Source organism: Eublepharis macularius, chromosome 6, assembly GCF_028583425.1.
Source record: "Eublepharis macularius isolate TG4126 chromosome 6, MPM_Emac_v1.0, whole genome shotgun sequence".
Classification (NCBI taxonomy): domain Eukaryota; kingdom Metazoa; phylum Chordata; class Lepidosauria; order Squamata; family Eublepharidae; genus Eublepharis; species Eublepharis macularius.
The window spans coordinates 54578384-54590255 of NC_072795.1; the positions used below are offsets into that span (position 1 = coordinate 54578384).

Consider the following 11872-nt stretch of genomic DNA (forward strand, 5'->3'; position numbering starts at 1 on the left):
ATCAATGGGCTTTGACTTCTTTGGGATATACCTCATAGCTGCTAAACTAGATTTCCTTCCATATTACAATTAAAAATATGGAAAATCAGTTTCCAGGCATAAATCTTCACAAGTAAAGGCTGTAGCTTGTGTGTGGGGAAAGCCAGGCAGTGCTGAGAAACATCCAGTCTGGAATGCATCTCTTAAGGAAAATTATCTCTTCCCTACCTTCAGGTACAGAAGATTGACTATGAACTGAGACAACCAAAAGTCAAAATGACCCTAAAGGCTACATAAGCAGTTCCATATGCCCACAGGAACTTTATTTTTTAAACAGCCACAATGGTTTAATAGTAAATCTTTCTGAAGATGACACGTTCAAAAGCAACTTGTGACAGGGTATGGGTTAAAATCTTTTTTAAAAATCCACAAAATGACTAGCAATAGAAATTGCAGGTCAAGGCAGAAAATGGGACATATGTCTTCTCATATCCAATTAATTCATTAAGGAGGTATCTACAGTAGAAATTGTTACAATGGGTGACCACGTACCTTCAAATTGAGTAAATGTGAATTAGTTGGGACAATTTCTAGGCAGAACAAATGACTGTGCCTTGGACCAGTTAGTCTTCGAGTACTTAGTTGAAGCAACATCTTTGCCATTAGCTACAACCTCTGAGTCTATGTGCTTCCTCCCCCTGAAGGAGAGACCCTGTAATTTAGACCATATTACCAACTGTCAACATCCAGAAAACCTACCTAACATCTTACATAGTGTCTATATAGTAGATTTTAATTCTTTGGGAGCCTCTCATAGCTAAAAATGGGTTATAAATATATAGAGGTTATCTTTGATTAAATCATAAGGAGTACCTTAGATCTGGTGCAAAACGGCAATCACATGGTAAACAACCACAACACTATTAAATTCTGCACTGTGAGTAGGAAAATGCCCAGCAAATTTGGTATATTTGGGTTTCAAAAGAAAATTATCTCCTACATGACAACAGATAAAAGGAAGCATTTTTAAAGAAAGGTATCTATGCAAGGTTCCCATCCTTTCAGGAATCTTCAATGTTTATTTAAAAACACAAATACACTAACTCCAATAAAGTACTTTAGAAATGCACAAAAAAGTTCAAGAACAACTGCTAGCAAATAAAATTTAAGTCATGTCAAGGCACAGAAACTGCTACAGCTATGGTAATTAATACTGATATATCTCAGAAGAACCCTAGGTGGAAAGTGTAGAACCATTGGATAATACATGTAGAAGTAGTACTGGAAGAACACAGGAAAACCATAAGGAGACAATTATTGTGAGTCCTCCTTCACTCTGGCATACAGAGAGATCCATGCCTGTATCATAGATGCAGAGGAGTTAGCCGTGTTAGTCTGTGGTAGCAAAATCAAAGAGTCCAGTAGCACCTGTATCACTGATGGAAGTACTCCTAAAGACTTGTCAAACAAAGGTTTAAAAAATGAAGATATAGAATTGGGCGGGGAGGGGGGGGAAGAGAATGTAAAAGTCATATTAAAGAAGTTGAAAGGCACCCCAGAGTTTAACTCCTGTGACTTGCAATTTAACTAAACTAAATTGCTAATATCAGCCCCTTTTACCAGATTTTTAGAATGTAGCCACCATACTCTGTTTTGTTTTTAAATCAAAAGACACACTAGTATAGAACAGTTATTTTCCTTTAGAGAAGTATCCCAAGGAATTTTATGTACAGTTCAGTGATATGTTGTTCTTTCATATTCCAGAATGCAGGGTCACCAAACGAAGTTGATTGGAAAGTAGAGCATAGGGCAGCCTAAAGGAAGTGTTTCATCACATGATAAATAATTAGCTTAAAGAATTCATAACCAGAAGATGTGATAATAGCTCAAAAAAAATGGACAGAACATGGAGAAGTCTATGTGGTGAGACAAGAATATCTATCATGTTAGCATTATCACACAAGGACTTTGCTTATGAAGAGCCAGCATTTGCCTGGCTTCTGTTGGAGACAGATGGGTGGGCTATTGGCATTGGTCTGCTGGAGCAAATGAATTCTTAGGTTCCTACAGCTGGATGTGACACTGGCACAAAATTTCAAACCCTTATAAATTATTTTTTCTTATGTTACCTGTAGCTTCTTTCAGCTTCAGGGCATCATCACACCTGATTTCCCTACAGAGATAATCTCCATATAAAAAACATACATACTATTTGCTGGTAAATGTGGCATATTTATTTTGCTACAATCTCTGGATACATCTACATTTCATGGACAGGAAAAATCACACAATGTGAGGTGGTCCTAAGTCAGCTCCATATGAATGGAAACTTTCCAATTCAATCATCACTGAGGTGGACATTTTCCAAGGTATTTAAGTCCTCTCAAATACATAGTGTTCTTATATGGCTGAAACATCTCTTGCTGCTTACCAACAAACTAATCTAGGCATTGATAAAAATTATGGGTTTAAAAACCAGTAGCCATTGTTAGTTGAAGCATAAGTCTCTGAAATTAGTACGCAGTCTTGGTCCAACATTCATGCAATTGCTTCAGTAAAAGTCGCTCCAAAATTAAGGTAAGAGTTTCTTTTACCAAACAGGTGGAAGGAAGTTAGATGAAATCAAGAATCTAACAACAACTACTGGTTGGTAAAAGCAACTACAGACAAACACTTGGTGTATTAAGGTGATCAGTGCAGGTACTGGCTAATTGAGGACTGACCCACAAAGATGAAGGGGCAGACTAGTTTTTTTTCCACAATTCTCCTATGGGTGTGTGTTGAGCCTGCTGCAAAGCCTCCTCTGCAAAGGATTTTATTTCATCATGTAAATCTTCTATGTTCTTCGAAGCATCAATCACCTGTGTTCAAAATAAAAACATGAAAATGTAACAGTCTGTGTACTGCTCACAAAGGACAAAATGGTCAGTGAAGGAATTCCTGAAGAAGCAATTTCAGGCTGTTCTAAAAGATACAAGTACCCTATTCTACTGGATGCCCTATGCTATTCTACAATCAAGGCAAAGACTGAACATGGTCCCACTTACATGCAGTTGCTAAAAAATCATTCTAGACTATTAATAAATTAAAAATTATCCCCACAAGTGTTGATGCCTGATTGAGTAAGCTAATGCTTTATAGTCTCACTGCTTAGGGCAAAAATATAGCATTCCAAGATTATTTATGCAATTATAGTTATTACTCTCCAACCTATAAGTTTAATAGGCTAACCAATCTTCTTTCAACAAGATATCACAATATGACTGCTATTTTCCTACACATAATAGTGAAATAATAAAGAACTGTATGTTAATTGTACAGCTATATTTTTCTCGTTATTCCATCGAGCATTTAAGCAAAGATATATTCATATCTAATAGCTAATAAAATGTTTTAATAAATAATTTTTAAATACAGAAATAGATTTTCAAATACATTTAAAAGAACCTTTGATTTTTGTATAATTCTGTAGTTCAGTATCACTTTTTATTGGCACTTCAGGATTAAAGACTGCTTATTTCTGTATGAACCTACCTACATGAGGCCTGCATCATCTGAGAATAGACAGGTGGCAATCTGAGAAAGCACCTTCCTGGTCATGCCACCCAAACTGTGGAATTCCCTTCTCTGTGAGATTTGTCTGTCCTCCTATATCTTTATCTTCTGCCACTGGATTAAGACTTTTTTTTGTTTGTGTGATGTTTCCTTATTGACCCCCCTTTCCTATTTACGTTTTTACCTGCTTAATTGATAGGTACTGTTTTTAAAGTTGATTTTTAATGTCTTTTTAATTGTTCCCCACCTTGAGGACCTTGAGTGGAAAGGGTAGATAAAAAATGTTTTAAATTATCTTAAAAATAAACTGGAGAAAGAAGACCACATACGGCTTCCCTGTATTGGTTTTGCTATTTGCCAGTCTCTTTTTATTCTCCACCCCCAATGGGGGAGTTGGAGTGTTTCATTCTGTACCAGGCACCTCACAGTATCAAAAAACCACAATGCTATAAGTCTCTGCCCAGGTAGCTCCAGGTACATGCCTCATTTACTCTTCTAGACTGAAAGAGTCAATAGCCTGTTAAGGACAGAGGACAAATAACTATGACCATGACCACCAACATGCTATATATCTCTGGGTTGAAAAACAGTTTTTGTTCACTGTCTTTCTTTTGGAATTAACTCAACTATGGTAGCTTTGTCCTTTATCATTTATGGCACAAGAGAGATACTACACCCATGACTGCCATTCTATACCCCAGGTCCACGACTGGTTCCAATGTACTCTGTTTTCTGACCTAACATTCAAGGAAAGAACATGCACACAGAAGCCTCTGCAGAGAGTATTATACACATCGAAAACAATGGGGGGAGCAGGCACGTGCACCTTATCTCCTACATACGATCACTAGCATCAGAAAAGAGCATATGGTTGTACAAAACACTAGCATACTTGTGCCCATTTCCCCTCTGTGTTAATTTTCATGCATGTAGTGTTCACAAAGGGCTAGAGACTAACATCTACACTAGCTCAAGCTGCATTTCCTACATGGGAAGAGGGAAAAAAACCAGAGATGTGGCAGATATGGAAGATCATACTCCATGTGTATAATTTCATTTTCTGAACTTAATTTAAAACAGTATTTATTGATTACTTTTCCATTAATTGAAGCAGTATTATATTGGTTTTGTCTCAACTTATTTTGCTACACCAAACTGCATTTCCTTTTAACTGACTGACAGTTTGGCAATGTCTTCATGTCAGTCATTTAGGCATGGAATGCTAATTCCATACATTACAATTAGATCCCCCACCTGCCAATGCTGTAAATATTTAAACCCCCTAGAATAATAATTTTGGCTTGGGAATACCACATACTATCTGAATTTTCCCCTTACTTTCCAGTTTAGAGTCTTATCTTTCATCAGATGGTAGTAGCTCTGTAAAACTTTCTCCTGAAAAGAGCTATCCTCATATATTTCATTTCCAAAGTCTCCACGTTTGGCTGCTTCAGATATGCACAACTGAAGAAAGAGAATCAAGTCTGGCTTTGGAAGCCCTACATCAGGTTGCTTGCACCATTCCAAGGAGAAGTTCTGAAATAGAGAGATGTAGGAAATAAGAAAATGAAGTTAAGAAGAAATGTAATAGAAAACAAGGGCTCCAATCCTAAGAATACTTAGGTCCCATTGCATAGACTTGCTTAGAACTGCTCCCAAGGAGTACAATTCAGCATTTAAGCTGCTTAAAACCCAGTGAGAGCTAAGAAGCTTGACTGTGAGAACTATAGCCCAACCCCCCCCCCCCCAAATGATACAATGAAAAAATCATTATAGTTATCAAGAAGAGTCTGGGGCAGATTCACAAATAAGATATAGTATAACATGCCTTCAGATCAATTTAGTAATCTTAAAACAGCAAATCTGATGCAATAGGGACATAAATGAATTTTTATTCATGACAAATGACAGATTGGAGAAATCAGTTAACCACGTAGAAACCATGATGTAGAATTCCCATTTATCAACCCAAAAACCCCTCAGCCTGTATTTAGACATGATACTGTGTTTGTGTGTGTGTGTGTTATGTGCCATCAAATTGCCTCCGAGTCTCAATCTTCTTCGGATTTCTTCATTGCAGTCTCCCAATCAAACCATAATTTATAAAGCTGTCATGTCCACGTGCAACCAATACATTTTTAAATTTTATGCTTACAACAATTATGTCTGTAATCCTACACAGACTTGGCTTGATGATCCTACTGAACACAATGAGATTCATTCTGAATTAATATGCACAAGACTGGGTTGCACATGAGTTAGTTAGGCTAAAGAACAAATGTTTTCTAATGCCACCCAGTAAGCTATGTGGTCTAGTAGAGATATGAACCTGATGTCAACAGCACAGGCTGATTCATCTCTCTTTAATGCCAGACTTTTCATGATAACGACTTCTATAATTGCCATCCAAGCCAATGTGCTGAAAAGCCCATGTGAAGGGTACATGCCAATTTGGTGATTTTTGACTGTTCTGACACCCACCTCCTTAGCACTTGTGAAGGCCACCCCAGAAAAAGCATATCTGTCCACTACCAGAGTGACACCTTGATTTAACTTCTCTTTAATTAATGGCCTGAAAGAGAGAGAGACAACACTATTAGATAAAAGTTGAAACATAAAAAAGTTGAAAAAAGCAAAGTTACTTATTTTCTGTAAGAGGTCTTGCTTTTACAGTTATTCTAGATTTATGGAATGTCTATATCAGGACTGGAGGAAAGAAATCTACAATGGATAAAATCTGTGGGAGCAGTCCAACTATAATTTAGAGACATTCTGTTTTGTTTTAATTTTTGGTGTAGTATATGCAAATTTCTTCTATATTAAGATGGGCTAACAGTGAATATCTGATTTTTCCAGAATGGGGGAAAAAATACTAAATTCCAGTAATCGAGACCACTGAATTCATAATTCCTCCATCCGCCCTACAAGTCAGTACTTAATGCTAAAACTTGTCTAAATACTCTACTTGACAAGAATTCTCTTTACACTTGCTCCCAGCGATTAGCAGAAAACAGTAGATGCACTGTGTGGTCCTCCAAGTTGTTTTTCTTTTCCAAGTAGGAACTTATTAGCTGTCCAATTTTTGTTGTTCTTTCTGTAATAAAAAGAAGAAAAGAATGCAGTAAGACAACATCTATAAATCCTGTTGTCTTTCAAAATGCACATATTTGTAAACAATGACCTAAGTTCAGCCACACAGTTCCCAAGAAAAGTTAAGAGCCCTTAAGAGAGGGCAGTGATTTCAACCAATTTTTCATTCCTGCTGTGGATCTCCTCTTTGTCCCTAACGATATTCCTAAGATTTGCTGACCCATAAGAATGGCAGAGATCTTGAAGAACACTGTGCTTTTCACCTTTGATGGGGTTCAGCTAATGCTTGATGACTTAATTAAGAGCCATGGGATCATACTGGATCCAACATTACTGCTGGAGAAGCAAGACAGCTGTAAAAAAATCTCTTTCTTCCAACTCATTTTAGCCCAGAGGATAGCCCATACATTGACTTGGCTAAGGCCACCTGGATCCATGCCATGGTGACATGAAGACTAGATTACCCTAACACACCTGGATCACACTCTGCACAGGTATCCCCTTGAAGTCAACTCAGACTCCAGGTGATGCAGAATGCCGCAGTTCAGCTATTACCAGTAGCTAGGTGGAGCATGTGTATTACTCCAATTTTACAGTCATCCCATTGGCTGCATGTCAGTTACTGGGATTGATAGTGGTTATCACATACAAAGCACTTCATGGCCTTGGACCCTCGTACCTGCAAGACTCCCTCTCCCCCTATGCTCTGCCATGACAGCTTTGCTTATCTGAACAGGGCTTTCTTCAGGTGCCAACCTGGATATGGGCAGGATCAATACCTGCCCATGTATGTGCATTCCCTGTTGTGGCCCTCACTTTATGGTATGGTGCCCACTCTCAGGATTCTACAAACTTTGCAAAAATGAATTACTCAGGAGACCATTCTTACACAGGTAACAGGACCATACTATAATGGAATAGTTTAGATTTTTAAAGAAGGGGAAGGGACTGTGGACTATACTACTGCATGTAGTGCATACTAGCTGTTGCTATACGTGCTGTCCTACTACAATTAATTTCTGCATCTTCTAACCCGTCTTGTTATTACTTTCTTTTAGCTTTGTCTCAGATTTCTGCTTGGTTTCAGATTGCTGCAATTCTAATCCTAATTTCCAGCCCCATCTCCTCCATCACTTGCAATCAGCATTGCACCCATCCCTGTGTGACCAGGATAGTTTCAGTATTACCTGCCTCTCTCCCCCCTCCAGTTCATGATGTATCCCAGTACTGCTACCCAAACATAGCCAGTAGGTAGCATGAGTCCACATTCTAGTCAAATAAGCACCATGTTACAAAAAAAGACTGAGATGTAAGTAAAGGGAACTTTGCATATAAAATGTTAAACAGCTTTATTATTAACAGAAATGATCAGTGCTGCACTTGGATACTGTGGTTTCAAAGGGGCCCCAAAAGAATGAAGACTGGGGAAAAGCTCTCAGAAGATGACTGAAATAGTGAAATGTTCATATATCTATCCAGGTTTTCAGATTTGAAGTCAAGGAAAGCACAAAGCTCTACATTTCAGGTTAGTGCGACACAGCCCAGGGGCTAAGGCCAAAACTATCTAACATCTAGTGCTGGTTACCACAAAACACATTACAATTTCCACCTTTTCTCTTCCTTTTATTCACACCAACATGAGAAGGAGCAACTCAGTAGGTGAAAGTTCCAGGTGGGTAGCCTTGTTGGTTTGCAATAGAACAGCAGGATTTGAGTCCAGTGGCACCTCAGAGACCAAAAGGCGCTGACTCTCCCTGAAAATCTTGTTGGCCTCTCAGGTGCCACTGGGCTCAAATCCTGCGGTTTAAGATGGGGTCCCCCCCCGGTGCCAGGAAAGGCTGCACAGGTCGGATGCCAGCCTGCCACACATCTGCTGAAGACAGCTACTTCTATATAACAATTCTAAGGCATGACAGGCGGAGCGGCGAAAGAGCACTCCAATCCCGCAGCCGCTCCCGCACCTCGCACGTACCCGGGAACCGGAGCAGCTCGGCCTGATGCCCCTCGGCCCGCAGGGCCTCCACCAGCCTCCTGCTCTGCGTACTCTTGCCGGCCCGGTCCACTCCCTCCAACACGATCAGCGCCCCTCGTCTGCCAGCCATGACGCGTCTCAACTGCCGCTGGAGAAGCAAGAGAGCGGGAAATCAGCTGAAGCGGTCTCCCGCGCTTGGGCGCGGCCATAGAAAGCACTCCTCCCGGCAACTAGAGCGGTCGCGAATGGTGTAACCATGGCGACCAAAGCGTCCGAGAGGCTGTAGGAGGCCCACAGGCCGCCCGCGCATGGTCTTTAGAAAGGAAGAGATGGGCGGTCCGTTTCTTCCCTCAAGAGAGAGGAACGAAGCATCGGAATGGGGCGGCGACATGTTTACTCAGGCTCGCTTGACGGCGGAGCGGAAAAAAACCCCGCCTTGCTGCTCGAAGCAAGGGGGAGAGACAACTGTGGGATCGCAAAACTCCGCATGTGACTGCTGCTTCCTCTGTAGGTGTTTACTAATCCTTATCTTCATTTTGACCCAAGCATATTTTGCTCAGGACAGCAACCTAATAACCGTCTCCAGTTTGCAGTCCTATGCTCTACTTACGAGGTGAAGTTATGTCTCATAGAGGCTGCTATGTAAGTGAACTTTTCAGAGAGCTGAAGGTGGTATTGGAAAATTTCCCCATGCCAGTACCCGTGTCTTGCAAAATTTATGTATTTATTTGTATTGACATTATTTATAGTCCCCCTTTCTCACTGAGACTCAAGGCGGGATTACACAGTGTGAGTAAGTACAATCACTATCAAAGACATTTCAATAAAACCTGTTATGGGTATATACATGAATTTTTGCAAAGATTTTTTTTAAAAAAACAAATTCAATACAGAGCTGAAGAAATGCTGAAACAAAGCATAAGCAATTTTACGACTGACATATTAAACCCAGTAGGCTCATACTTATAACAATAGTAGTGGAGTCTATGGTCTATCAATATTTACATAGATCCAGAGGAGTTAGCTGTGTTAGTCTGTAGTAGCAAAATCAAAAAGAGTCCAGTAGCACCTTTAAGACTAACCAATTTTATTGTAGCATAAGCTTTCGAGAATCAAGTTCTCTTCGTCAGATGCGTGGTACAGAAACTGCTACATTACTACAGCAATAGTAGTAAAGTCGGAGATTCCCATCTCTCTACTGATGGATGTCTATGTATAAGCTTTTTATGAAGCTCAGTATTGTTTATGCTGGCTAGCAGCAGCTTTTCCACTTCTACTCAAGGTGAATTATACAGTGTAAGTCAACCAATAAGCAATGTAATAAGATTAGGATACAGAAATTTAAACCAAGTGAAAAACAGGAACAAAGCTAAAACAAATGCAAGATTCTTGCTCTACAACTGAACCACAAGCCCTCCTCAAATTTAGGGAGCAAGCTGGAATTAAGGTAGAAGGAACCCATGAGGGGCTGGAGCAGATTGAGCTGAGGAACAAGATAGGTAACAACCCCCCACCCCCAGGGTGAACCTTAATATAGCAGATGATGGAATCCTGAGCATGTTGGCACTACATGACTATACATTGGACTGCCAAAATTTTCCTCTCAAGCACTAACTAGAAGAAAATTAAGTCCTATTGAATTAGTCCCTGAACCTCATGCTTCCTTTATAATGTTCGCATGTATTAGTTTACTGAAGTGGACCCTAGGCCATAAAAGAGCCAGTGTTGTGTAGTGGTTAGAGTCAGACTAGGATCTGAGAGAATTGGGTTGAAGTCTCTATTCTACCATGGAAGCTTATTGAGTGACCTTGGACCAGTCACACATGCTAAGCCTAACCTACACAGGATTGTTTTGAACATTAATGGAGGAATTATGTAACTCACCTTGGGTTCCCACTGGGGAGAAAAGCGGGATATAAATGAAGTCAATAAATAAACCTTATGCTGAAGTAAAATTTGTTAGGTCTTGAAGGTACCGCAAGGCTGGAGCTTACATGTGGGACCTTTTGTATTTATTTAAATTATTTGTAGTCCACTTTTCTTGCTGAGACTCGAAGTGGATTATGCAGTGTAAGTCAATGATATTTGTGGTGTGCTGTTTTTTCGTTTCCTGAATTCTTGGGGTATAGCAGCGCTGCATGTTTGGTGGCAAAGAGTGCCCTCAAGTCTGAATTGACTTATGGTAACCTTTGATGAGGTTTTCATGGCAAGAGACTAACAGAGGTGGTTTTTGCCATTGCCTGGCTCTGCATCCCTGGTCGTCTTCTCCCATCCAATTACTAATCAAGGCCAACCCTGCTTAGCTTCTGAGATCTGATGAGATCAGGCTCAGCTGGGCTATCCAGGTCAGGGCTGCATGTATACCCCAAAGTAAATCCTACTATGTTCAATATGTTCTGCTTGCACCTAAGTAAATTGTAAAGGAATGTGGTCTTACTGAGGAAGCATAAGCAGGTCTACTCAAAAGTAAGTCTCATTTTAGTAAATAGGGGTTACTCTCAGAAAAGTGTCCATAGGATTGCAGCCTTATCCACAAGCACACTTTTTGTAGCACCTAAGAGAGCAATCCTAATCACATGTATTTGGAAAGTAAGCCCCATTTTATTCAAGGGAACTTACTCCCAAGAAAGTGTTCCTAGGACAGCAGCCTTAAAGTCTCACGGTGCAATCCGAAACAGTTACTCTGCTCCGGAGTAAGTCTGTTTAGGATTGCACTGCCAGAATGGGATATGGAGGTTTACTCTGAAGTAAAACCCTATTCAGTTCCAATGTGCCTAAGACTGAACTGTTAATGTGGACTTTTGCGGACTATCTATCAAAACTAGATATCAAAAGATGCCCAGCAGAAAAAGTATTTGTATCTTGGCAGTTGTATTAGACTCATTTTTAAAAACGATTGATATGGGCCAAATAATATAGACAATTGGAGGTTATGTCAATAAAGCAAATCTTAACCGCGGGTAGTCGAGGTATGGGAGCAGAGAAGCTGGCGGACGTCGTCCCCTCCCAGGAAAAACAACAGAGTGAGTGGCTTTTCAACAGCAAAGCTACTAAAGAGGAAATAGTGAAGACGCCTCCTGCGGCGGCTTTTCACTGAAAAGCAACGCACGGGAAAACCGTATCTCGCGTCACCCAGCAACACCCGCTTAGGGATGGGCTGTCCCGCCTGTCTCCCGCAGCCAAAGGCTGGGCGCCTAGACCCCGGCGAGGTCCCCAGAGTGCTCCACCCCTTCTTTCATATTCTCCTATTGCCCAGCCAATCGGTGATGGCGTCTC

General features: G+C 40.4%; 1 protein-coding gene across 1 annotated transcript; it reads right to left on the bottom strand.

The window, feature by feature from the left end:
- Positions 1-1111: 1111 nt before the first annotated feature.
- On the bottom strand, positions 1112-8923 carry DTYMK (deoxythymidylate kinase). Its single transcript, XM_054983098.1, has 5 exons — positions 8597-8923; positions 6520-6628; positions 6016-6106; positions 4873-5070; positions 1112-2840 (listed from the first exon to the last, which is right to left on the bottom strand). Exons 1-5 carry the CDS (start codon positions 8724-8726, stop codon positions 2724-2726), a joined length of 645 nt encoding a protein of 214 aa, XP_054839073.1. The 5' UTR covers positions 8727-8923; the 3' UTR covers positions 1112-2723.
- Between the last annotated feature and the right edge of the window lie 2949 nt (positions 8924-11872).